The sequence below is a fragment of the Idiotropiscis lumnitzeri genome, chromosome 8, assembly GCF_059441095.1.
Source record: "Idiotropiscis lumnitzeri isolate Australia: NSW breed Sydney's pygmy pipehorse chromosome 8, RoL_Ilum_1.0, whole genome shotgun sequence".
NCBI classification, from domain to species: domain Eukaryota; kingdom Metazoa; phylum Chordata; class Actinopteri; order Syngnathiformes; family Syngnathidae; genus Idiotropiscis; species Idiotropiscis lumnitzeri.
This window is the reverse complement of record NC_142398.1, coordinates 3,555,717-3,582,500: the sequence shown is the minus strand read 5'-3', so window position 1 is coordinate 3,582,500 and position 26,784 is coordinate 3,555,717. Positions and strand designations below refer to the sequence as shown.

At 45.9% G+C, this 26,784-nt stretch overlaps 1 protein-coding gene across 2 annotated transcripts in view; it reads left to right on the top strand.

Annotated features, from left to right (window-relative positions):
- The window catches only part of LOC148331760 (uncharacterized), a 59,298-nt gene that overhangs the window by 27,622 nt on the left and 4,892 nt on the right, over window positions 1-26,784 (top strand). For both annotated transcript variants that reach the window (XR_015844595.1, XM_088301942.1), the window contains exons 13-62: window positions 1-21; window positions 104-160; window positions 238-291; window positions 360-413; window positions 486-539; window positions 605-658; window positions 1,413-1,466; window positions 1,549-1,593; window positions 2,731-2,784; window positions 2,863-2,907; window positions 3,010-3,063; window positions 3,153-3,197; window positions 3,274-3,327; window positions 3,582-3,626; window positions 3,694-3,747; window positions 4,561-4,605; window positions 4,684-4,845; window positions 5,403-5,456; window positions 5,583-5,636; window positions 5,735-5,779; window positions 13,072-13,125; window positions 13,205-13,249; window positions 13,325-13,378; window positions 13,515-13,568; window positions 13,645-13,698; window positions 13,798-13,905; window positions 13,983-14,072; window positions 14,150-14,203; window positions 19,325-19,432; window positions 20,023-20,130; window positions 20,593-20,646; window positions 20,724-20,777; window positions 20,888-20,995; window positions 21,067-21,120; window positions 21,203-21,256; window positions 21,335-21,388; window positions 21,559-21,612; window positions 21,689-21,796; window positions 21,884-21,937; window positions 22,057-22,110; window positions 22,210-22,263; window positions 22,675-22,728; window positions 22,813-22,920; window positions 22,992-23,045; window positions 23,115-23,168; window positions 23,243-23,350; window positions 24,169-24,222; window positions 24,302-24,337; window positions 24,567-24,620; window positions 24,707-25,022. The exon at window positions 1-21 is cut by the window's left edge and continues 60 nt beyond it. Coding sequence is in view for 1 of the 2 variants with exons in the window: in XM_088301942.1 (XP_088158068.1) it covers window positions 1-21; window positions 104-160; window positions 238-291; window positions 360-413; window positions 486-539; window positions 605-658; window positions 1,413-1,466; window positions 1,549-1,593; window positions 2,731-2,784; window positions 2,863-2,907; window positions 3,010-3,063; window positions 3,153-3,197; window positions 3,274-3,327; window positions 3,582-3,626; window positions 3,694-3,747; window positions 4,561-4,605; window positions 4,684-4,845; window positions 5,403-5,456; window positions 5,583-5,636; window positions 5,735-5,779; window positions 13,072-13,125; window positions 13,205-13,249; window positions 13,325-13,378; window positions 13,515-13,568; window positions 13,645-13,698; window positions 13,798-13,905; window positions 13,983-14,072; window positions 14,150-14,203; window positions 19,325-19,432; window positions 20,023-20,130; window positions 20,593-20,646; window positions 20,724-20,777; window positions 20,888-20,995; window positions 21,067-21,120; window positions 21,203-21,256; window positions 21,335-21,388; window positions 21,559-21,612; window positions 21,689-21,796; window positions 21,884-21,937; window positions 22,057-22,110; window positions 22,210-22,263; window positions 22,675-22,728; window positions 22,813-22,920; window positions 22,992-23,045; window positions 23,115-23,168; window positions 23,243-23,350; window positions 24,169-24,222; window positions 24,302-24,337; window positions 24,567-24,620; window positions 24,707-25,022 (3,373 nt within the window). In the remaining variant the exon portion in view is untranslated. The remainder of the gene's footprint in view (window positions 22-103; window positions 161-237; window positions 292-359; window positions 414-485; window positions 540-604; window positions 659-1,412; window positions 1,467-1,548; window positions 1,594-2,730; window positions 2,785-2,862; window positions 2,908-3,009; window positions 3,064-3,152; window positions 3,198-3,273; window positions 3,328-3,581; window positions 3,627-3,693; window positions 3,748-4,560; window positions 4,606-4,683; window positions 4,846-5,402; window positions 5,457-5,582; window positions 5,637-5,734; window positions 5,780-13,071; window positions 13,126-13,204; window positions 13,250-13,324; window positions 13,379-13,514; window positions 13,569-13,644; window positions 13,699-13,797; window positions 13,906-13,982; window positions 14,073-14,149; window positions 14,204-19,324; window positions 19,433-20,022; window positions 20,131-20,592; window positions 20,647-20,723; window positions 20,778-20,887; window positions 20,996-21,066; window positions 21,121-21,202; window positions 21,257-21,334; window positions 21,389-21,558; window positions 21,613-21,688; window positions 21,797-21,883; window positions 21,938-22,056; window positions 22,111-22,209; window positions 22,264-22,674; window positions 22,729-22,812; window positions 22,921-22,991; window positions 23,046-23,114; window positions 23,169-23,242; window positions 23,351-24,168; window positions 24,223-24,301; window positions 24,338-24,566; window positions 24,621-24,706; window positions 25,023-26,784) is intronic.

The window sequence follows — 26,784 nt, the reverse complement described above, 5'->3', positions numbered from 1 at the left end:
GCCATCTTCCAGCAGACAAAGGTAAACAAACACCTCACCACTAATAAGTTGAAACGAATTGACGTCTGTTACCTGTTCACTCACATCTTACTGCTTGTTGTAGCTGTCAATGAGGGGTCCTCCTGGTCCACTTGGCCTTAGGGGTCGACCTGGTCCACTTGTGAGTTTTTACTCGCGCGCACGCACACATACACACATGCATGTACAATATTAAACAGTATATTTTTTTTCTCCCAGGGCATACCAGGTCCATCTGGCTTGAAAGGAAGCAACGGAGAACTGGGGCCGCCTGTAAGTAAAAGCTGGTTGTCATGGTAATGCACACTCCATCCGTCCTAACATTGCGGCCCTCCCCTCAGGGTTCACGTGGAGCCCCTGGAATCCCAGGCCAGAATGGACGCACCGGAAAAAGGGTGCAACTTTTTTACTTTCGTGTTTAAAGTATGTAATACATAGAGAATAATGTTTGTTTGGATGTTTGTCAGGGACGAGCCGGGTCAGACGGCGGGCGTGGGGACATTGGTGAGACAGGTGTAAAGGTGAGTAGCGAACACAACCGGTTGCTTCGTTCATGATGTCATCCTAAAATTGTTTGTCTTTGAAGGGGGACAGAGGCTTCGATGGCCTGCCTGGTCTACCCGGAGACATGGGACATAAAGTAAGTGACGACTGACGACTCCCAGGAAAAACGGAAAAAAAAATCAACCCCAGACAGCAAATTGGGAGGCCATGTCTAGTCTAACAGGACACAGCAAAAAGTCTCATGGACTTATTAACAAGTTCAACATTTAGGGCAAATTCCAGGGTTTGAAAAACAATCAGCCACTGACACCAGTTTCACTTATCAGCAATAAATTGGGTGGGCATATCCTTCTTGATAAGACGCACAAAAAAGTCTCAAGATCCCAAGTCCGAGATTGAACAGAAAGTCGGCCATTTTGGTCTGAAGTAGCCATTTTTGGTGGAGTCTGACTTAGATGAATTGCTACTCGGGAAATCCCTCAATGGAGCCCACCCGCTTGAAAGTTAGATATAATGATGTCTGATACTAGTTTCACTGAGTGTCACAAAATTGTGTGGACATTTCTATCATAACAAGACGCACAACAAATGTTTCAAGGATGCATGCCCCAAATTGAACAGGAAGTCAGCCATTTTGGTTCTAAGTAGCTCTTTTGGGCTCCTAGATCATTCCTCGACATAGCTCTCTTGATAAAGCTATGCGGCCATCCACAGATGAAATAATGTTCATGTCATGCTGCTAAAATGAGGTCTAGTGAGTCGCTTGCCAAAATAACAGCACTCACCAAAGCATATGAAGAGTCCTTCAGATGAATTAAAGTGTGGGGTCTTATTGTAAATTAGTTTGAAAAACTTGATGGAACAAGCTGCCATTTTATGTATTCCCTCAGGGCGAGAGGGGAAAACCGGGGCCCCTAGGTCCTGCCGGGGAGCCCGGAGAAAAGGTGGGAATTGTAGTATTCATGTACATAATTATGCATGTCTTGTGGTGGTTGTTTTTGAAGCCGCTGTTGTTTTCATGCGCAGGGCTCTGAGGGCACGCCGGGACCGAGAGGACAACCAGGCGATGCTGTGAGTGCTCACGTCCACTGAAAGGCTTTCACGACACTTGCCCAATAGAGTTCAGGGACTTTTCCATTGCAAAAGCGTTACTTTCATGTGCTAAATCTAAAACCTATGTGGGGTTTGTTCTGGCTGAAAGATGAGAAGAAAGGTGCTTGACGTTTTCTGTGGTTTAGTCAAACACATTGCTTTGTTGTTAGCGTTTGTTCAGAGCATTAGCATGGCAACCAGCTGAAAGCTCGCTATCAACACCCATGGGAATTGAGTGGAACAGCAACAGAAGCAAAAGAAGTTTAAATTAAAAGAATTACATTGAAAGCCATCAGTTTTTGCGATGTCAATGAAGGTGTCAAATATTTATATTAGAATAGAACTTGAGTTATTTCGATTAGTCTTGGGTAAAGTTTTGAATTAAATAGATTTTTACAATGGAGTCCTACCACTTAAATTATACATATATTAAACCGTGTTGTTTACTGTAATCCAGCCATTATCTCTACCGCTTCTCATCACAAGGGTCGCAGGAGCCTATCCCAGCTGTCTTCGGGCATTAGGCGGGGGACACCCTGAACTGGTTCCCAGCCAATCGCAGGGCACGCATAGACAAACAACCCTCCGCGCTCACACTCACACCTTGGGACAATTTAGAGTGTCCAATCAACCTACCATACATGTTTTTGGATTGTGGGAGGAAACCGGACTACCCAGAGAAAACCCATGCAGGAACGGGGAGAACATACAAACTCCACTTCCAGAGCCAGAATCGAACCCTGAGCCTCTGAACTGTGAGGCCATCGTGCTAACCAGTTGTCCACCGTGCCGCCTGTATACTGTAATGTGTAATCTAAATGCACTACTCAGTCTTCCACTTGTGTGGACAAATACTTTGTTACTGTACTTAAATACATTTTCAATAACAAATATTGTAATACATTATTACTACATAAGTACATGTCACAATCTGTACTTTTTTTTTTTAACTTTTATTAAAGTACAGGGGTTGAATCACAAGTTTTTTTCATTTTATATTGTATTTGTACTTCTGTCTTAATACACGGTCTGTATACTTTTGGTACGTCTAAAAAGGGTGACACAGTCCTTTACTTTTGTCAGTCTTGACAAGTGCACAATTGTTGTGTGTTGCAGGGGTCAAGAGGTATGAATGGCCCTCGAGGTCGTCCGGGACCCCCAGGACAGTCAGTGAGTGTGAACCTTTCCAAAGCACAGCCATACACACGCGCATACTTTTACATGCTTGTCTATCGTCTCTTCTCGCAGGGCACTCGGGGGATCGATGGGGTTCAAGGTTCAAAGGGCAACATTGTGAGTATTTGAATACATTTTTTTAGCGTAATCTGAAGCCATGATTTCATGGTTTGCATGCGTGTGTGTGCGCGTGTGTGCGTGTGTGTGCTTGTACCAAAGGGATCCCCGGGAGACATTGGCGCACCAGGACAACAGGGCAACCCTGGAATTCAGGTACAAGCACACTAAAAATAAGAGCAAAAACACCTTGAAAAGTCAGATTGTTAGAAAAAAAGAAAAACGATCCTCCATATCTCCCTCAGGGCTTTCCTGGTCCTCAGGGATTAGTCGGGCTGCCTGGAGAGAAGGTACAAACCAAGAAAAGATTTTAGCACTTTTGTGCTTCTGAGGAATTTCAACTTTTTTTTTTTTTTTTTTTGTCAGGGGCCGCAAGGGAAGAAAGGGATGCAGGGTTTACCTGGAAATGACGGCCCTCCCGTAAGCTCGTATTTATAGAAAAAAAAACAAAACAGAAAAAACAAAACAAAAGCTACCTTTCCATCAAGTCATGGCATGTAAAAAGACGCAGCAGTATTGTAATGTTCTACTGACTGAGCATTTATTTTTTTGTATGGACAAATTTGCTTTCGCTCTGCATGGTGGAAATTGTGAATTTCTCCTGCTGTGACAAACCACTCCCTGAAACATTATCATGTTATATTAGCAAAATTAGTGTGTATTTTCGCCAACAGGGTCATCCTGGACGGGAAGGTACTACTGGTGAAAAAGGTTTGCCGGTGAGATGAGTGCTTTTGTTAAAATTGTCACCATCCAGGATAGTAAAATGTGCTATTTTTGTTACAGGGTCCTGTGGGAGTGCAGGGGCCTGTTGGATATCCCGGACAACGAGGAGTCAAGGTTGGAGTTATTGCATGCAATATTAGATGGAAAAATGGCAGACTTCCTGTGCGTTTACGGGCCTGGCTTCCTGGGACTTTTTGCGGGTCTACGTATGAGAGACCTCTCTACCAAATTTGAGTTGCTAAAGGAAATTGACTTTAGGCCCCTGTGGCGGACTTTTTCCCGGGCAATCTAGGCCAAGTTTGTTCTTTCAGTAAATAACCCAAATTAGTCTAAAATGGTCGCTTCAAGCTACAATTGCTGACTTCCTGTGTGTTTTCATGTATGGCTTATTGAGGCATTATTATATTATTATTTTCTACTCATGAGAGACATGTCTACCTAATTTGAGATTGCTAAAGCTTTGGGGGTAAAAATGTTCTATGACAATCTAGGTCAAGTTTATCTTTGAAGAAAATTATTAAAATGAGCCTAAAATATTTGCTTTGAGCTAAAACGCCATGCTTCCTGTGTGATTTTGGTCTTCATACAGACATACGGATCTACCTATGAAGGACATTTCTGGGCCAAACTTTGGAATTAAATGAAACTGGCTTTGGCGCCTGAATTTTTGTTGAAGAAGTTTGTCTTTGAAGGAAATAGCCAAAATGAGCCTAAAAGGGCCTCTTCAAACCACCATGGTGTTGTGTCTTTAGAGTTTTTTGTGGGTCTGCTCATGATAGACATTACTACCAAATTTTGGGTTGTTAAAGGAAGCAGAATTTCTCTTAGTAGTAATGGCCAAAATGAGCCTAAAATAAGTTGAGTACGGCAGCTTCTAATCCAAATTCAAAGTTCAACTTCTTCCATCTTTTCTTGTGTGTTGGCCAGGGAGCAGATGGAGTCCGAGGACTGAAAGGCAGCAAAGGCGAGAAGGTGGTCTCCATCTACAGCACCTTCATTATCTTCTCTAATGTCATCTTCCTTGCTAAACATCTTTGGCTTCGACTTCAGGGCGAGGACGGCTTCCCTGGAGCCAAAGGTGAAATGGGCGGCAAAGGCGACGGCGGTGACAATGGCGCTCCGGGAGGACGCGGAGAAGATGGACCTGAGGGGCCCAAAGGGCAAATGGGGCCTATTGGAGAAACAGGACCCTCGGGGATCCCTGGAGAGAAGGTATGAAGAACAAAACAGCGAGAGTATTTTTGGCCAATTAAAAGTAATCAATTTGATCCCAAATTTTTACACACCCAAAAAAAAAAACATCTCAAATTCACCTATTTGCTTTTATTCTTGCTTTTTGAAAATTGCAGTAAAGTCCTAATTAATAGAAAAATATGAAAGTAGTATAGTGTTCCTCTGCTTATTTGCAATTCACGACTCACAAATTTACATGCTGTACCCTGTGGATTTTCAACTCTTCACTAATTTTGTGCTCTTTCTAAAACACTAGAAAAGTTGTCCTACTATCCTATTAGAGCTACTAAAACTAATACTGCTGGGCTTTGGCGCCATGTTGTGATTTCTTGATGCGAGGGAAATGTTTTTAAGTGATACATTTCAACTGAAAGACACATTTTATATGCTAAGGAGGAACCGAGTCTAGCCTGGGTTGTTAGCGGAAAGGTTTACAAGAGAAAATCAGAAATTTTATTTTAAGGCCATATCGCACAGCCCTTTAAGAATAAAATAAACAATAAAAGAATATTGCATAACTTGTTGCTGATTTTCAGGGAAAACTAGGAGTACCCGGTTTGCCAGGTTATCCAGGACGACTTGGGCCAAAGGTAATTTCATTAATAATCCACATCCACTAAATACAATATATCTTTATTTATATCGCACTTTCACAACAGCTACATACAGTACATAAGTGAGTTTCATTACTTGGTTAATCCTCTGGCTTGTTGCAGGGCTCTGATGGCTTTCCTGGAGTACTAGGAGCACCTGGAGAGAAAGGCAAAAAAGTGAGTGTAACCAAAAAAAAAAAACAAAAAAAAACAATGCTTTTGGCCCATTTCAATCTTTTTATTTGATCCAAAACCACACCGTTCTATGTACACAGGGTCCTCCAGGACAACCAGGAAATGCAGGACAGAGAGGGTCAAACGTAAGTGCACCACTCACTGGATACTTTATTAGGTACACCAGGACACTCATTTAATTAGAGTTTTGGTTTGTTTTTAAAAGAATAAAATCTTTCACAGATGACAAAAATGTATTCCACTCTGCGTCTCCTCCGATATTTTACTATAAAAAAAGGTTCCTAATTGATCATAATATCTAAACATTTTCCTAAAAAAAACAAGAAAGCACACACACAAACACAGTAAAAAATGTAAATAGGAAGCACAATGTATTTTTCCTGAAATCTCCCAATTGTTTAGGTCCCTTTACATTCATATTCGGTTCAATTAGTTTTTCAATACAATTTAATTGATGTATTTTTTCCGGAAGCGTTGCTAGATATTTACCCCCAACACTAACAACAGCCATTGCAGCGGTCGAACTTTGAAAAGTCCAGCACACCGGCACGTGACCCTAGTGAGGATATGCAGTGCAGAAAACAGATGGATGGATGGACAGACAGAAAAATTCGGAGCACTCAAGCTCCAGCGAAGAGGCAGACTCCGCAGCTGAGTGTGGCCGCACTGGACGTGAATGAAATTGTAAAATATGACGAACCACAAACAATCAACCTCATGAAAATCCTCGCTGAACGCATTGTGTTTGCGTATCTTGATGACTTAAATGTAAGAAACTGCACATAAGATGCCCATTTCCTCATTCTCTTTTAAGAAAGCCATGGAAAGGCTAATGGTTTTGTGACCTTTTCAGAGTTTGAAGTGGGCCTAAGTAGTCTTCATAGATTTTGGGGCCGCTTGATTGCGATTATTAGCGGCGTATTTATAATGGGTTTGTAACAACTATTGGGTCACTCTTGAGAGTGTATATCTGATTGTGAGCCGAAGAAATGCCTGCATATACCTGCTCGCCTCTAGCGGCACCACGTAAAATTTTATATGGCTTATAGAGGATAATTGACGAAAAATCTCATGAAATCAGTCTTTAAACCAGAAGGCGGTCATAATAAAATGAGTGGTGAGTTCTCTTTTTCCAAAATAGAGGTCTATACTTTGTTCCAAACGCATACAATTCACGCTTGACATCTGTATATGGACAATGTTTATTAACTAGTACAGCTGTTGAACGTACAAGACATGACAAAATCCAAAATAAAAAGAGAAAAGTAGCAAACGAAGAAGAACAAACGTGGCGGTTGGACAGGCAAAGCTTGGTGCTGTCTCACGTGACCTTGTGCGATCAAGGATGGAGCGTGCGCTCACGAAAGCTGGATTTTCACGGCTTCAACTGCCACATGCGTGGTGGTGGGTGTGGTACCAGTACTCAAGCTAGTTGCCAATCAGCATTCGGAGGTATGGGCAAAATCCCAAACCACCAAAAGTTTACAAAATTGAAATTTGGGACCCAAAACGCCCTCGAGAGTTTGTTCTCTGGGGCGATCGTGAAGAGTTGGAGAGAGAGAGTTGGAGTGGAGAGAGCGAGCGTCATGGGTGAAGAGAGAGCGGAAGAGATAAAGGCAAGGGCTTTTATCTGCTGGGGACAGGTCGAGGTGTGAACTATCCGCCCCCCTCAGCTTCAGATTTCAAGTGAGGCCCAAATATTTTACTAAAATTTGAGTCCATTGAATTGTTCTTTGTGCATTTAACAATTTCTAACTGGTATCAAATCTCATGTTGAACCAAATCCAAAGTCCAGGCAATTGAGACTATAAGTTCGGACAACATCTATACTGTTACATCATAACATGACCAGGAAAATAGTTTTTATCATATCCTAACAGATTCATCAATGCAGAGTTAGCAAGATAAACAGAAAAAAATATATACAGGCATACATTCAAATATATTTAATTTTAATGTAGTTTTAGAAGATAATCCTGCACAGGAACTTGTAGCTACAGTTTTATGTAGACCTCTTGGGATCAGTCTTGCCAAGTTGGTGGAAGCTGACCCCCCAGCTGTCACAGTTTTGGCAGATGCCAAACTGTCTGCATTGACGGCTGCTTGAATACGCAACCAGTGTCTGCTGAAGTCCTCTTGGACTAGGTGTCCCTTATCAGGAGTCTGTTGATCAACTTAGGGCCTGGCAAGTCCTTGCCAAGTCACTTTGTAAGGATCCCCTGCCGATCTGCTTTATACTGAGCAGGCATGGTGATGTGGTCGGGCTGGATCTTGTCTCTCAGACGTTGATCAGTGGTCCACGTGTGGCATATACGCTCCAGGTTTGAATGGACAAATTGTGATCGGTTACTCCCGTGACTATCACCAAGACATGGAGGGAGGGGATTGGGGCGTGGTCATAATGCTCATTACCAGTAGGCGTTTTTGAACTCCTTAGTTTTTTATTGATTTCTCCAAAACAAATTGATAAGGCATGTAGAGTGGCCATGTCCCAACTCAGAGGTTGGGAGTTTGATTCCCGGCCAGTGTGACCATATTGAAACGTCCTTGTGAAAGATATTGAACCCTGAGTTGCTCCTAATGCTGTGTTATCAGGAGGTAGTTGTGGTAACAGTGTGAAGTGCTTTGAGTACCGAAGCACGTTACAAGTGACAGCCCATTTACCATGATAAAATCGAAAGTGCAAGCAAAAATAACATTTTCCTAATTTTCCTAAAATATCAATTGAGCTTGTTGAAAAATGGTCCTTTCTGGTGAGGTGATCCCTTTTAGAAATATGTACCATTTAAAAAAAATGTTGCTTCTGTCAGGTATCGCCTTGCGGCGACGAGGAGGTGGACCCAAAAGGCGAGGAGGCAGGGGAAGGTGTAACTTGAAGGGAATTTATTGACAGGGTCAAAACAGGGACAAACACGTGGCAGGGTGCCAAAATAACAAAGGGGAACAAAAACGAGACGGGAACGAACTAAGCGGACAGGGAACGATGATAAAGAGCATGAGCGGGAACAGGGCGTGGTCGTGACAGTCCAAAAGTAGCGGCAGCAAAGCGAGATACACGGGAAAATGACCCGACACTGGGTTGATGGCATGAGGTGTTTAAATAGTCCAGGAATTAGGCGGCAGATGGAGATCAGGTGGGTGATTACTAACGGGGAACAGGTGCGTGGCTGGTGAGGAAAAAGTGCTGAGGGGAAACGCCCCACTCAGCTGACAACAAAAAACAAGGTGCACATGGCAGGGAGGTGACGAAAACAATAACAACACCGCATGCACACGTAAACAATGACAAAACTCCTGTCATGCCCGACGCGGATCATGACAGTCCAGACGTCCCAAAGAAAACACAAAACGAAGCAGAGTCCAAGAACGAGGGTGGGCGGAAGGGGTCGGGAGGTGGGTCCACGACCCGTGATCGAGGCCGGTCTGGCGGATGCCCGGGGGGCCAGACCAGCGAGTCCTTTCGTGGCCCTTCAGGGGGCCGTGCGGGTGGCCAGACCAGTGCGTCCCGATGGGGCCATTCAGGCGGACGTCCGGGACGACCCGAACGCCACCTGGAGTCCGCTGATGGGGCTGAGACGAGGGGCGGCGGCGGGACGCTGGGTGCTGCAGAGGACGGAGCTTGGACCGGCGTTGAGGCGGGCGCAGGCGAGGCAGGAACTTGGAGCGATGGCGGGACGTCGGACGCCGCCGAGACGGAGACGAGGCACGGTGGAACGCCGGACGCCGCCGGAGCCGGGACGAGACGCGGCGGTGGGACGTCGAACTATGCCGAGACAGGAACGGGGAGCGGCGGCTGGTCGTCGAGCCCCGCCGAGACAGGAACGTGGAGCGGCGGCTGGTCCTCGAACCCCGCCGAGACAGGAACGTGGAGCGGCGGCAGGTCATCGAACCCCGCCGGGACAGGAACGTGGAGCGGCGGCTGGTCCTCGAACCCCGCCGAGACAGGAACGTGGAGCGGCGGCTGGTCCTCGAACCCCGCCGAGACAGGAACGTGGAGCGGCGGCTGGTCCTCAAACCCCGCCGAGACAGGAACGTGGAGCGGCGGCTGGTCGTCGAACCCCGCCGAGACAGGCACCGGGAGCGGCGGCGCTTCGTCGGGCGCCGCTGTGACAGAGACGAGAAGCGGCGGCGGGTCGTCGTCCACCGCCCAGGCAGGAAACTGGAGCGCCGGCGGATCGTCGAGCACCGCCGAGGCAGTGACAGGAAGCAATGGCGTGTCCTCGGGCGCCGCCGGGACAGGGAATTGGGGTGGCGGCGGGCCGTCTGGCACCGCCGAGGCAGGGATTTGGAGCGGCGGTGGCTCGGGCGTACCAGAGGCCGGGACTTGGAGCCGCGGCGGGCCGGGCGCAGCGGGGACCGGGACTGGTAGCGGACGCAGGGCGTGCTCCGCTGCAACAGGGACTTGTGACGGACGCAGGGCGTGCTCCGCCAGAACTGGGACTTGTGGCGGACGCGGGGCCTGCTCCGCCGGAACAGAGACTGGGGGCGGACGCAGAACGTGCTCCGCCGGGATAGAGACTTCTGGCGGACGCATGGCGTGCTCCGCCGGAACAGGGACTGGTGGCGGACGCAGGACGTGCTCCGCCAGAACAGGGACTTGTGGCGGAGGCATGGCGTGCTCCGCCGGAACAGGGACTTGGGGCGGACACAGAACGTGCTCCGCCAGAACAGGGACTGATGGCGGACACAGGGCGTGCTCCGCCGGGACAGGAACTTGTGGCGGACGCAGGACGTGCTCCGCCAGAACTGGGACTTGTGGCGGACGCAGGGCGTGCTCCGCCGGAACAGGGACTGGTGGCGGACGCAGGGCGTGCTCCGCCGGAACAGGGACTGGTGGCGGACGCAGGGCTGGGTCCGCCGGACCAGGGACTTGAAACGCTGGCGAGGCGCCGGAGCGGGGGTCAGCAGCTCTCGGGAGGCCAGAACGGGCCCCCGCAGCTCGGGGTGAACCGGGACGGGGCGTATCAACTGGCGGGGAGCCGGAACGGGGTTCAGCAGCTGGCAGGAAGTCCGGACGGGACTCAACAGCTGGGGAGGAGCCGGAACAGGACTCATCTGCTGGCGGGGAGCCGGCACTTGACTCATCCGCTGGCGTGGAGCCGGAACGGGGCTCGGCAGCTGGCGGGGAGCCGGGAAGGGGCTCGGCAGCTGGCGGGGAGCCGGGAAGGGGCTGGGCAGCTGGGGAGGAGCCGGAACGGGGCTCAGCAGCTAGCGGGGAGCTGAGACGGGGCTCAGCAGCTGGCAGAGAGCCGGGACGGGGCTCGGCAGCTGGCGGGGAGCCGGGAAGGGGCTCGGCAGCTGGCGGGGTGCCGTAACGGGGCTCGGCAGCTGGCGGGGAGCCGGGACGGGGCTCGGCAGCTGGCGGGGAGCCGGGAAGGGGCTGGGCAGCTGGCGGGGAGCCGGAACGGGGCTCAGCAGCTAGCGGGGAGCTGAGACGGGGCTCAGCAGCTGGCAGAGAGCCGGGAAGGGACGCTGCGGCTGGCGGGGAGCCGGGAAGGGACTCAGCAGCTGGCGGGCATCCGGGAAGGGACGCTGCGGCTGGCGGGGACCCGGGAAGGGACTCAGCAGCTGGCGGGGAGCCGTGGCAGGGCTCAGCAGCTGGCGGGGGGGCGACAGAGGGCTGGGCGCAGCAGTCGGTCCGGGCACAGCCGAACCGTGGGCCCTGATCCCTATCAGCCTGCCGCCATAGGGAATCAGGGGAATGGGGAACACGAGGGACCAAGGTTACCGTGGCTGGTGAACGCGAGCTACGGGGTGCCAGGGGAACGTGAGCAGGTTTTGAAATCGATGGTGAACGAGGTGTGCGACGTGACCGTGACTTCCGAGATTTGGGACGTGAAGCGCGCGAGGTGGAGTGGGAGGTGATCTGGAAGGACTCAAACGAAAAAGGTGTCAGGAATGGTTCGGGGGGAAGAAAGTGACTGGTCCTAACGGTGTCCGGGTTGCGCTGAGCGTCTAGCAGGGCGTAGATGTAGTCGGCGTCATACTCGTGATCCGAGTCGACCAACACGTGCGGGGCATAGTGCTCAGAATCATAATCGACCGACAAGTGAGGGGCATAGTGCTCAAAATCTTCTGCTAAATCATAATCAACAAAAACGTGAGGGGGTGAATTGGCCTGGTGATCAAAATTTTCGTTGTAATCGGAATCTATGATGCAGTGCGGAGGAAGGTCGGGGAGGAAGTCGAGGGTGTTACCGTGACACGACGACGAGGTATGGGGCTGGTCGGCAGGCTGATGAGGGCGGTTGTCTGGGCGGCAGCTTCCCTGACGCCGCCGGGAGCCCCTCGTTGGGTCCTTCTTTGGTCGGGTCATTCTGTCAGGTATCGCCTTGCGGCGACGAGGAGGTGGACCCAAAAGGCGAGGAGGCAGGGGAAGGTGTAACTTGAAGGGAATTTATTGACAGGGTCAAAACAGGGACAAACACGTGGCAGGGTGCCAAAATAACAAAGGGGAACAAAAACGAGACGGGAACGAACTAAGCGGACAGGGAACGATGACAAAGAGCATGAGCGGGAACAGGGCGTGGTCGTGACAGTCCAAAAGTAGCGGCAGCAAAGCGAGATACACGGGAAAATGACCCGACACTGGGTTGATGGCATGAGGTGTTTAAATAGTCCAGGAATTAGGCGGCAGATGGAGATCAGGTGGGTGATTACTAACGGGGAACAGGTGCGTGGCTGGTGAGGAAAAAGTGCTGAGGGGAAACGCCCCACTCAGCTGACAACAAAAAACAAGGTGCACATGGCAGGGAGGTGACGAAAACAATAACAACACCGCATGCACACGTAAACAATGACAAAACTCCTGTCATGCCCGACGCGGATCATGACAGCTTCTCGTGTTATCTTTGGGGCTAACTACGAGCTATCTACTTTTGGACAATGGACATTAATCGACATAGCAAAAAAAGCATCCGTGCAAGTATTGCCATTGCTCTCTCGTCCTCCTCCCTGTTCCTCTGCCTTTGCCTGCGTGTGTAACTGCTCATCCCTCCCTTCTCTGCTCCCCGGGAACGAGGGGAAAAAAACTCCTGTACGCCAATTACCTTCAAGAGCTGCCATATTTGCAAGCAGAAAAAAAAGGAAAGAGGTCACAGACAGTGTTAGCAATTATTGAAACCTTGATTTCAAATTGACCCCATTTTTGGTTGTTTTGTCATTTACACTTTCGGATGTAATTTTCTGTGTGGTGTGCAACTTGAATCAAGTGCAAAATAAATTTTAACGAGCATACTAAACAAGTAAACAAAGGTATCAAATAAATTAATTTGAATGAATTAAACAAATAACATTTTAACATAATAATAAAACATTGATAAAAAATATATATAAAAGTGTGATAACATTATTCCATTAATTCATCGAAAAAATACTGAATCAAAGAAAAGTAATAATCTTTGACATGCCCTTTCAGGGTGCACGGGGAGGCAGAGGGGCCAGAGGACCCACAGGGAAACCTGGAGAAAAGGTCAGCTGACTTGATTCACTTGGGTGGTCACTGAAGGTCACAGTTTACATGCCATATTCACCTTATTTGCCATTGTTAGGGAGCCTCGGGGCATGACGGACCCCCGGGATCGAACGGCGAAAGGGTGAGAGACAGCATAAATAAATTGATGAAACAGCCTGCATGCTATCCATACATGGAATGATTTGCATTTTTAAAGGGACCGCAAGGACCTCAAGGAAGGGGTGGAGAGCCTGGACCCAAAGGCGCATCTGTGAGTCCCACACTGACGCTAACATTCTTATTATTAAACAATTAAATATTTTTACATACAACATATTATTATATGCACAGCTTACTTTAATGCGACTAATCCAGTTTTGTTTTTTGTTTTTTCGCAACTTGTGTAGGGTTCAAGCGGTAAAGATGGCAATCCGGGACACCCGGGACAGCGAGGAGAACCGGTAAGACTCTTCTTCTTTCTTAACTCTGGAGGCGGAGTGGATAATCTTTGCCTTACAAATTTGTTTTTAACTGTAGGGATTCCAAGGGAAGACGGGACCCCCGGGACCCTCTGGTGTGGTGGGGCCACAGGTGGGTTCACAATTTGACCTGCCCATTGACCTGCTATGAGCTAGCAGCCGTGATCTTCCCTCATTGTTTGAGCCGGTCCTCTTTGTGTGTGCATTCCAGGGAAAATCAGGCGAGTCTGGCCCAACGGGGGACCGAGGCCACCCGGGTTCACCCGGTGTACCCGGAGAGCATGGTTTACCTGGCTCGGCTGGGAAGGAAGGTGGAAAGGTGTGTCAAGAAATCCAATCGCATCTGTCACGATCATCTACACGGAGTCGTTTCACATTCATTCGGTTTATCCTCAGGGTGATCCTGGATTACCTGGAACTATGGGGAAGAACGGACCCCCAGGACTGAAGGGGTTCAGAGGAAGCAGAGGCCCTCCTGGCGTTATGGTAACACAAATGAGTCATGTTTACTGAGTAGCTGACATTTATTTCAATGACAGTGACCATAAGTTTCATCTTCTTAGGGGCCTCCTGGTCTAAAAGGAAGCGCAGGACCCTCTGGAGCGGCAGGTGCCATTGTGAGTTAGCTCAAAATTGGTCAAAATATGACTCCCACCATGCATTTATAATATCAAGACTCATGTATTATTAGTAAAAAGATGTTTCCCACCTAAAATTAGATATATACAATATATTAATTTCTCTCATTAATTAATTGTTTTGTTGATCTATTATGAATAATGAATTAATCCTATTTAAAACAAAATCTAATGCACGTCGAGGACACGCAAACTCCACACAGGAAGGCCAGAGCCGGAACCAAACTCTGACCTGTGAGGCCATTGTGCGAACCAGTCAACCGTGTGCTGCCTAAAGTGATTTATGAATATTGAAGACAAGAGTTATTGAAAATTAAAGCATGTGTATTGAATAATATTACAAGCAGAAGTTCGCCCACATCCCGGGGGAGGTGGGAGACATTGAGTTTGAGTGGACCATGTTCCGTGCTTCCATTTTTGCGGCGTCCGACCGTAGTTGTGACCGTAAGGTGGTTGGTGTCTGTCATGGCGACAAGCTCCGAACCTATTGGTGGACACCAGCGATGAGGGATGCCATAAAGCGGAAGAAGGAGTCCTCTTGGGCCTTTTCTGGCCTGTCGGGCTCCGGAAGCAGCTGATGGGTACTGGCTATGGAGAATAAATTGTGGAAGGTTGAAAAGAAATTCTGGTGCACCATCCGGCGTGTTAGGAGGGGGAAGCAATGCACCGTCAACACTGTATATAGTGTGGATATTGTGTTGCTGACCTCGACACGGGACATTGTGAATTGGTGGAGAGAATACTTTGAAGACATCTGCAATTCCACCAACATGCTTTCCCATGAGGTAGCAGAGTTTGGGGTCTCTGAGGCGGCCTTTCCTATCTCTGGGATTGAGGTCACTGAGGTGGTTAAAAAGCCCCTCAGTAGCAAGGCGCTGGGAGTGGATGAGATCCGCCCAGAGTTCCCAAAAGCTCTGGAAGTTGTGGTTCTTTCCTGTTTGACATGACTCTGCAACATCGCATGGGCATCGGGGACCGTGCCTCTGGATTGTCAGACCAGGGTGGTCATTCAACTTTTTTAAGAAGGGCACAAGAGGGTGTGTTCCAACTATCGGGGATCACACTTCTCAGCCTCCCTGTTCAGGTCTGTTCAGCGGTGCTGAAAAGAGGGTCCATCAGGAAGCTGAATTTCAGATTCAGGAGGAGTGTGTGGTTTTCATCCTGGCCGTGGAACAGTGGGACAGCTCTACACCCTTGGCAGGGTACCCGAGGGTGCATGGGAGTTCGCTCAACCAGTCAGCATGTGCTTTGTGGACTTGTAGACGGTGTTCGACGGTGTACCCCGAGAGATCATGTGGAGGGTTCTCCGAGAGTATGGGGTATCAAACTTCTCTGTATGGGCGATTCAATCCCTGTACGACTGGTGTTAGAGTCTGGTCTGCATTGCTGTCAGTCAGTTAGATTTATTTCCAGTGAGGTTTGGACCAAGGCTGCCCATTGTCACATTCTGTTCATAACTTTTGTGAACAGAATTTCTAGGTGCAGCCAAAGTGTTTGCTTTTTACAGGCGATGTAGTACTGTTGGCTTATTCTCATTGGAGCTGTACACAGCGGAGTTTGAGGCAGTTGGAATGAAAATCAGCACCTCCATATCTGAGACCATGGTCCTCAGTCGCAAAAGGGTGACATGCCCTCTCCAGATCAGGCATGAGATCCTGCCCCAAATGGAGCAGCTCAAGTATCTTTAGGTCTTGTTCACGAGTGAGGAGGGGATGGAGTGGGAGCCTGACAGGCAGATCGGTGCAGCCTCTGCAGTGATGCGGACTCTGTATTGGTCCGTCAACTAAAACGGTGACCAATTGCCACCAAAATTCTAATGCACATTACTACTCTTGTCTACTTCAATCTGCTGAAATATAAAAGAGTTCTGCGCAATATTTTGGTTTTATTGACATCAAACATGAGCTCATATGATCACCTACACAAAATGAAAAATACTGTGCCAATTACTTCTCTTCTTACACAGGCTGAAGCTGACAAGAGCAAGAATGCGCACACAAAACCTGACTGGTTATATTTTGAACATTTATTTAGCTGTTAAGTCTCTGGAAGCTGCCGGAAGGAACACATGGCTGTTTCCCCTCTGCTGCTAACAGTTGGCGCCGCTGCGGTAGTATTAAAAGTAATTGCACTGCTAAACAGACAGTGTTAACAGAAAAGCTTCTTACTGTCCAGACATGTGGCCTTGCTGTTGAGTATGCTCATGTCCACCACCGCTTGCACATGGTAGCGTCACGTTGCAAGTGGCTGTCGAGTTCGGATAAAGACTTCGACAAACCCCAGAAGGTGTTTTTTTTTTTTTTTTTTAACGTTCCGCATCGCGGAGCAGCATGTGATTTTAGCCGGGGTCGCTTCGGGAGCGTCATTGACAAATAGCGAGCTTCACGACAATCCTGGTTGTCGTGCCTTAGTATAAAGTTGGAGTTTGGACACGCCTGTGCACGACCCTAATAAGGATATGCTGTGCAGAAAATGGATGGATGGATGGACAGACTTTGAAAAAAAGAAGAGTGTGGGCTCCCTGGGCACGTCTTTTTCAAAGGTGTAGGCTTAGCCCAAAGTGACTTAGGATGATAAAAAAGTAAATCTAAGTAACACTTGTGAATGGCATTGTAATATATAACGACCTACAAATAACCTTCCATGAAAGCCTCTCAGAACACCTTGTGTTAGTGTATATTGGTGAGACAAGACATGTCAAAAACTCAATTTAAGCGTCTTGTTTCCACATTCTCTTTTAAGTCAGCCATGGAACGGCTAATCGTTTTGTTTTCAGAGATTGAAATGAGATGTCCTCATCCATTTTGCGGCCGGTCGGTCCCGTTATTTTGATATTATCAGCGACATATTTACTATAAATTATTCATGATTTATTGTACATGATAAAATAAAAAAAAGAAAAGAAAATAAACAATATTACAACTCCATTTAAAATGCATTAACAAATTAAATAACGATAATTAGCAACATGGTTTTGAATCCAGAGGAATTAAATTTGGCTTTTATGCAATACTACACAAAGTTATCTACTATATGGGAGGACACTATAAAGAATTTTTAAAATAAATTGGAGATTCCTACAATTTCGGAACACGATAAACTTGGGCTGGATTTGGAGTTTACAGAAGAAGAAATAGCATACGCAATAGACGAATGAATTGCATGGTAAAGGGGGAGAGGCCCAGACCGCCTTCCAATTGATTTATATATGTACAAAGTTAAATTAGCAACCCCCTTACTGGAAATTTTTAATGAAGCCTTTGCAGTTGGCAGTCTTCATCCACCATCGAATATGGCAATAATTACTCTTTTACCAAAACCCACCAAAACATTTGCGTGAACATTTTAGACCAATTTGCTTCCTAAATTCTGATCTGAAAATAATTGCAAAAATGCTTGTTCAGCGACTTCAAAGGTTCCTACCTAATTTGATTAACAAGGATCAAAATGGTTTTATTAAAGGGAGGCAGGGATTTCACAATGTGAGGAGTGTCGAATGTAATACTACATCATAACCAGGGTGCAGCAGATGAAGCCCTTCTGTCACTCGATGCAGAGAAGGCATTCGATAGAGTTGAATGGGTATAACCTTTTTAAGGTTTTGAAGAAATATGGGTGTGGCCAAAATTTTGTGAAGTGGATTAAGATTTTATATAATAATCCTACTGCTGAAGTGAGAATAAAATAAAATGGAAATGTCTGAAAGCCCATTGATATTACAGGGGGTTGTAGACAAGGACGTCCACTCTCGCCATTATTGTTTGTTTTGGCCATTGAGCCCCTTGCATTTGCAGTACGCCTCATCCTCATCTTGCGGCTCCAGCTGTTGTGAAATGCGCTATATAAATACAATTGTATTGTATTGTATGATGTTTTACTGTTATGTGTGGGCAGGTCTACCACATTGGGTAGAAATTGAATCACAGCTGCTTCTGATTAGAAATTTTCTAACACTCAACCAAAATAATCATTTGATTAAACCTATTCAAGCAGCTTGATAGAAAATGTAGTAAAAGGATAGTCTGATAGGGGGGATAATTTAAGATTTTTATAATTTCCTGATGTCCTAAGGAAAGTTCCAATGATAGGCTTCGAGCCTGGAATGTGGCTTTGCCGTCAGCTTTGACAAGAAGGACTGACAAAGAGCGTGCACGTTGGCCCACACCAGGTCCATCAACACACATTTCCAACTGATTCAGTTCATATGTTTGATGTGGGTGTGCACGACACTGACGGGCCTGAATAAATATAATGGTAATATTCCTGATATTTGTCCAAAGTGTGCAGAACATAGAGGAACACTGAGACATTGTATGTGGCATTGTCAGAAAATAATGTTATTTTGGAAAGTGGTTAAATGCTTTATGGAAAAGATAATACTCAAATTTATATTGACCCAAAGTTTTGTTTGGGCTCTACCCCGAGAGACACTTTTTTTTCTCCTCATTAACGGACACTTTTGGACCTAGGGTTGCTCAATGCCAAAAGATCAAGACCAACTGCAGAACAATGGATACGTCAAATGTCACAACTCTTTGGAAAGAATTACATATGTGTTAAAGGGCAAATAGGGTTCATTTAAACTGATCTGGAGACCTTTTATATCATCCCTCCACAATTTCATCCATTTTCTAAGCCGCTTCTCCTCACGAGGTTCGCGGTGGTGCTGGAGCCTATCCCAATTATCTTTGGACTGTAGGCGGGGTACACCCTGAACTGGTTGCCAGCCAATCGCAGGACACATAAAGACAAACAACCATCCGCTAACCAGTCATCCACCGTGCCGCCCACTTTTATTTCATCTGTACAAAAAAATAAATAAATACCTGACAATAGGTAACAAGATTGAGTTATGGTTATTTAAAATGTTTAGGAATTGTATGGGCACTGGTTCGTGTTATGATGGACACTATTTTGGTTATGTTCATTTTGCAAACATTAGAAAATATCCTGGTTTTGAAACGAAAAATAAAGAAAACATTTAAGGCAAATAACCTCATTAAATATGAATATAAGCAATAAGAATGCTGATTTTTATTTTATTTTTTGTGAACAATGCAATGTAACCTTAATGTAAACCACATGTTTCTGTGCGGGTAGGGGCCAGCCGCCGAGAGAGGTCCCCCCGGGCCGGCGGGAGCCATCGGCCAGCCGGGACGAGCCGGAGCCATTGGAGGGCCAGGACCGATGGGCGAGAAGGGCGAGCCTGTAAGATAAATAATTTTCAATATATTAAAAACACATTTACTGTCGGCTTGCTTGGGCACAACTGTTTTTTTTTAGGCTGATATTTGTCAGAATGAAATTCTGATAACCAATTATTTGCCTGACCCATTTAAAGAATATATAATTAATACAATTACTTACTTTTGGGTCCCTCGGCGATTACAGTAATAAAGTTATGAATTTCATTTCATTTTGTCACTGGTGGTGTAGTGATACGATCACCTGACTTGTCTGCCTTTCGCCCAAAGTCAGCTGGGATAGGCTCCAGCACCCTCCTGCAACCCTGTACATGATAAGCGGTGTTGAAAATTACCATAATTTCATTATTTTACGATACTTTGACCTTTACCACTTGTTTAACTAAAATCGGCTGAATTAAAAACAGTTAGTTTGAATGTCATTTTTGCTTATGTTGTAATGTGTTAATTTGTAAAATAAAAAAAAAAGCTACAAACGTTGACAAAAATGTATCTATATTTACCGATTTGAAAAAGGCGGATATTGGCCGATGAAATTGACAAACCGATTAATCGGTCGGATCCTAGTGTCTACTCTGTGCATATGTGGCCTAGGGTGAGAAAGGCCCAATTGGACCAGCAGGTCAAGATGGAGACCAGGGAACAGGTGGGATGCTTGGCGGTACAGGCCCTTCAGGACCCGCAGGAGATGATGGAGACAAGGTAATCAATGCCAAGACTGTGGTGTGAAGTTTAACACCTGACTCTCTGCACCCAACAACTTGCTTTGAAAGAATTTGTTGCTATCCGAAAACTATTTTATATATTACACCTGATGCTGACCCTTCACTGGTTTTTGTGCGAAAAGCATAGGTGAATACATTCAGACTCTAAGGTAATATCATGGAATCATCCCGACAGATGCCGGTAGTGCCTTTGTTATGGCTTTGACACTACTTCCAAAAGCGTAAATTTGCCAGCTCTTTTTTTTTATAGACTGCTGGAACATTAGCCTCTATCACATAGAATTACTTTATCAGATCCGTAAGAGAAAATCCGGCCTATTTGCAAGTGTTTTCATACAGCAACACGACATCCCGGAATCAAGAGTTTTATTAAGGAAAAATCACAATAACATGTCAGAAGAAGTGTGAGAGTGTTACGCGTTAACATGTGTGTCTACAGGGGGAGCAAGGAGGGCCAGGCCAGAAAGGAAGTAAAGGCGACAAAGGCGAAGCCGTGAGTTTGAACCTAGACACTCAACAAGGCTGCCGTAAATGCAACAGCCCTAATCATGTGTCTTTGTTTTCCCGCAGGGACCCCCAGGACCCAGTGGTACTCAGGGGCCCCTCGGACAACCAGGACTTCCTGTGAGTAGGCTCGTTTAGATTTGCACTGGTCAAAATTATAACCTGAGAGTTTGTAGTGAAACGCCAACAGTTGTGACGCTACCCCTTGGATAACTTTCTGTGTGTTCCAGGGTCAAGATGGGGAGGTAGGGCCCCGGGGACAGCAGGGAATGTACGGACCCAAAGGCGACGAGGGGCTTCGCGGTTTCAAGGGTTTGAGAGGACCAATAGGATTACAGGTGAGAGGTGCACAGTGAATCAAGACGCAGAGTCATAGGAGTTGAAGCTTTGATGTGCTTTTCATTTCAAGGGGATGCCTGGACTCCCTGGTGAAAAAGGCGAAAGTGGACATGTTGGACTGATGGTGAGCTGGCAGCCATCTTCTTTCCACATCACATACCTGTGCCTGTACATTTTCCCCTCATTAATTGAGGTTTGGTTTTTAGGGTCCACCTGGACAACAAGGGCCTTCGGGTACTCAAGGACCAATCGGAGGACTGGTAAAGAACATCCTATTAATGTTTCAATATCAAAACATTCTGATAAATTGGTTCTGACGATTTTTACGTCTTACACAGGGGCCCACGGGTCGACAGGGTATGGTTGGACAGCCCGGTATGGTCGGAGAAAAGGTAATCAAAAGGATTGGGGGGAAAAACCTTCCACCATCGTTGGACGGTCTGCGTGTCAGTGATGAACTGATTGTCACTTGCCATTGCATTTACGTACTAGCTTACTTTCCATTCATTGGTCTGCAATCCTTGGTACCTATTCTATATCTCCTCAATCGTCTCTCACTTAGGGGGAGGACGGTGAATCAGGTGATCCTGGCCCTGTTGGTTTTGCGGGAAAATTGGTGAGTTTGTATCCACAATTTCTATTCCATACTTTGTGGGCAATAACCCTTTAGTGTGTTGTCTTTGCTACCTTAGGGTGAGACAGGTGACCAAGGGGAGAAAGGAGATACTGGTCTACCAGGAGCAGCTGGTCCTCCAGGTTCCAGAGGTGCCCCAGGGGAGGACGGTGCTAAGGGCAATGCAGTGAGTAGACACTGAGCCCCCTCAAAAACGATTCAGGAAATATATTCAACATCAAAACATGTTATAATAGGAGTGCTCTGGTCTCAGGGTCCTATTGGTCTCACTGGGGACCTCGGGCAGCAAGGGGAGGCTGGACCCAATGTGAGTGCACGATCTCTTCTACATCCTAGCCACCAATGAATACCATCCTCGCAATCACTGATTTTCATGCGGATAAACTTAAAGCTATCATGAAGGTAAGATATTTGATGTTCTGTCAGGGTGTTGACGGCCTTCCTGGGTCAAAAGGAGACACTGGAGAGCCTGGAAAATCTGTGAGTGCAAATCATGCACATTTTATATATATATACTTATATAAATAAATAACAAGATGGCTGATAATATAACCTGTTTGTTCATTCTCTCTTTCCCAGGGACCACCAGGAGCAGCAGGAGAACCAGGACCACCAGGACCTCCAGGCCGAAGGGTGGGTTTGTTTTTTTGGACCGCAAATCCAACTTGATTCTGAAAAAGGAAACAATCCAGATAAGATAAGACCGATCCACTTGGTCTCTGTCTCGACTTTATCATAAATGCCCAAAGTGTTGGTCTTGACTAACTTGGTCCTCCTCAAACCCTTAAAGTATTTTTGACTTGGTCTTAATTAGTCTAATTTTTGGTCTTGGCTTTTGACTAAATTCCCAAATCTTGGTCTTGACTACCTTACTTTCCATATTCTTGACTTGGTCTTAACTTCCTGCAGATGACTTTTCTCTAACTCATCAAAAACTTGTTTGACCTGGTCTTAACTCCTCAAAGTCTTCTTGTACACTTGGTCTAACTCCTATTAAGTATTGCCTCAGTGAAATCTTATACAATATAATATGTCCCTTTTCAGGGCCACCTGGGGAAATTTGGAAAGGACGGAAAGGAAGGTCTTAAAGGAGCCAAGGTAAGCTCAAAAAAGTAGCTCTAGAATCATGACTTAGCAAAGTTCACATCTTCTCAATGTGCTGTTGCTTTGTGTTCATGTCAGGGTGCTCCTGGATTTGAGGGCCCGATAGGGAAAACAGGTCCAGTGGGTCGTCAAGGACAATCCGGAAAGGCTGGTCCACAGGGTCTCAGAGGGATTCCTGGTCCTGCTGTCAGTCAGCTGATCAAGTGCAATATTTGTACAATTGTTAAGTTTGTGAATCATTTTTCTTTATTTGTCAGGGTGAGCAAGGCCTAACCGGCCCATCAGGCCAGACGGGACCACCCGGTCCTATGGTAAGATTGTTTAGATCACGCTTCTCAGGATGCCATTAAATTTATGGATTGTTCCACAATATCTTTCAGGGTCCACCAGGATTAGCCGGGCTCAAGGGAGAACATGGAAAAATCGGAGACAAGGTGGGTTCAGGATTAACGGAACACATCAACAAACAGTCCATGTGAACTTCACTTGAATTGTGCCGCATGTACAGGGTCACGGTGGCCTCATAGGTTTAATCGGACCCCCAGGGGACATCGGAGAGAAGGGGGACCGAGGGCTGCCGGGAAACCAGGGACTACCAGGTCCAAAAGGAGATGAGGTATTAAAAACACCAGGTCAAACATCCTAAATACAGACCTGTTTGGCCATCCAGACAGTTATACCACTGTAGTGACAACATGACTTGACATAACTCAAGACTGTTTTTAATGGGGGTGGCACGGTGGGCGACTGGTTAGCATATTGGCCTCACAATGCGGAGGTCGTGAGTTCGATTCTGGCTCCAGCCGTCCTGTGTGGCGTTTGCATGTTCTCCCCGTGCCTGCGTGGGTTTTCTCTGGGTACACGGCTTTCCTCCCACATTCCAAAAAAATGCATGGCAGGTTGATTGGACACTCTAAATTGTCCCCTGGTGTTAGTGTGAGCGCGGATGGTTGTTTGTCTTGATGTGGCCTGCCATTGGCTGGCGACCAGTCCAGGGTGTCCCCCGGCTACTGCCCGATGACAGCTAGAATAGGCCCCAGCTCCCCCACGACCCTCGTGAGGAAAAGTGGTTCAGATGATGGATGGATGGATGGATGTTTTTGAGGGTCTTGTGAATCCATTGGATTTTAACTCTGTTTTACCTTGGTGGACTCATTATATAGTCTCAAGACCAAAACTGTGAACGTTATAATTTTTAAACCTGTTCCCAGAATAAGAATTAGTCCACCTGTGTTGGTTTTGACCAAAAACCCTTGTTCTCAACTTTTCAAAGTTTTAGTCCAATTCCTTAAAGTATTCCTTACTTGGTCAAAACACACTTGATCTCAACTTGGTCTAAACTCGAAGTCTTCATGTTCAGTTGGTCGTAGTCTTGATCTTGAAGTTACTAAATGTGGTAATTTACTTTGCTGCTTCTTTTGTGTTTAATCCCAGGGTTCTGTTGGCCCCGCAGGTCCTCACGGCCCCCCAGGCCCAACAGGTCTATCTGTGAGTATAATTCTTTGATTCAATTATGCCTTGCAGGGTGGAGTTGTGGAACAACCATCTGTCTCTTTGTCCTTTGCAGGGTGCTATCGGCATAAAGGGTTCTAAAGGAAATCAGGTAAGCGTCCTTCGTATTATTTCTATCTCATTATTTATTCTTTAATTGATCTATTTTATTTATATTTAATTAAATTATTGTTGTATTACACTAGAGAGGGGAGCTCTCTAATCTCGTTGCACACTGTACAATGACAATAAAGGAATTTCTGATTCTGATTCTGATTACTAAATTGACAGTCTCACAAATACCCGCATTGAACTATTGGGTTGTGTGACTGTGAACCTAGGGTCCATCTGGATCCCGAGGAGACAGTGGACCTGCAGGACCTCCAGGACCCCCGGTGAGTTGCTGCTGCTGCTAAAAAAAAAAAAAAAAAACCTTTGTCTCAATGAACACTTTGAGAGATTAAAGTGGATCATTTCTTAGGGACTCCCGGCGGTCGCACCGCTGTCGGAACGAGCTCGGCAAAGGCGGACCCACGTTCTGGACGGTGCGGTTCTGGAAGTGGAGGACGAGATGGTGCATGGCACCGAGGAGGATGAGGAGTGGATTCAGGGGGATCAGGCTGAGTCGGATGCATGGACCAATGAAAAGAATGAGGGCCAAGGCATGGAGGAGGTGTTCGCCTCTCTGTCCTCCATGAAAGTGGAAGTGGAGGGCCTGCGTACCCCTCAGGGGACCTACTACAGCCCCGCACGCTCTTGCAAGGAGCTCTGGCTACTCACTCCAGAACTTCCAAACGGTACTCTCAAATATCTGTACAGCTGTGTGTCAAAGGCTACGATACAGAGTCAATCTTAAGCCTCCAATTTTAGGGCTGTATTCATTTGGGACATAATATTTGGGACTTGATTTGCGAAAACATATGAAGGACTCAGTGTTGTTTTCAGCAGGTATTTTAGATTTAGTCTTAGTTTTTTGGACGAAAATGCTCTTTAGTTTTCGTCACATTCAGTATTTCATATTCGTTAGTTCGATAGTTTTACTCTAGTTTTAGTCGACAAAAACTCAAAAAGGTTTTAGTCTAGTTTTTGTCGACGATGCCCCAAAAAGTTTTTATTCTAGTTTTAGTTGATGGAAAGTCAAAAGAAAATTGTCTGGTTTTCGTAAATTTAGTCGACGGAAACTCAAAAAGGTTTTCGTTTAATTTAGTTAAAATTTGGCGTACAAGGTTTCCACCCAATAACAAAGACTTCTTGATCGACTACTCAGGATTATGCATTACAAACAGATAAAGTGGTAAAAGTGGAATCAATGCTCATTGCTCCAAAATAAGCCCAGAAGCAAAACATTTTATTTGGCAACTGTTGTGGCTTTATTTCACAGACTTGTTAAATAGGAAGGGATGTCATAAATTTTGAATGTCTGACGGACCACACGCTAACAATTACTAACTGTCTCGTCTCTTCACCAAAAATTCATGTATGTCATGTTTTTGTCATCAAAGAGCCATGTTTAGCTCGTCAATGTCTTTCGTTAACGAAATCCTTGACAAAAACAACACTGGAAAGACTTGACTTGACTTTGACTTGAGTGACATGAATTCTAACACATTATATGAAAATAGAAATTACGCAAAAGTACAAAGTCAAAAGGTTGATGCAAATAAATAGACAAATAGTACAAAACAGAATCTCAAAGAAATGAGTGGAACCACAGAGAAGGAGGATGCCATCTACAAAAGAATACAAAAGGAGACTGCACCAGTCTAGGAAACGCTATCTTAACAACCTGACTACTTCTGTTTGTCAAGACAGATAAAGAAATGGTAAGCACCTAACTCATACTACAAAAGTCCAACCAAGCTCACCAAGAAAACTAAGGGAGCAAAAACACAAAGACACACAGGCAGGAAAACAGGATCTTGACAAATATTGGTTGTTTACATTTGACACAGTTTACAAGAAGGTGTGCCATTTGTTTTGTTACTTTTATGCGGTGTGAACAAAGCTGGCAACTCACCAGTAGCCACCTCATGGAGCAAGCTTCATGGGTGAGGGCTGAAAATTATTACGTTTGTATTCAAGAATTTTGTTTTTGATCAAATCGGGGCAAAGCAACGGTGTTTAGTAATTGTAAATATGTTAGTAAAGCGAACTTATCAACAGATAATGAGTGCAAAGAAGTGCAACATTGTATGACTTTATTTATTACTTGCTTGATGTCAACAATGACTCTTGACTTCCTTGATATTTAGTACACTCTACTTGACTCCCTTGATTTATACCACAGTAATGCGTGACATGCCTGGAACTTGAAGGTTAAGATTTATTTTTGACTTACTCCCACTGTCCGCGTAGCATTCCTGAACACATTTACAAGGTTATGGGTCCATTATTTTAGCAAAACCATTTACAAATATGTATTTCAATCCACAAATATGTAAAAAGAATCCATAACTGTCACCACAATGAAAATGATTGAAGTCACAAACGTGTGACAAAAATCTGCAAATTTGTACATTGATTTGTATGCGCAAACACATGCTTAAATTCGTACAGAAA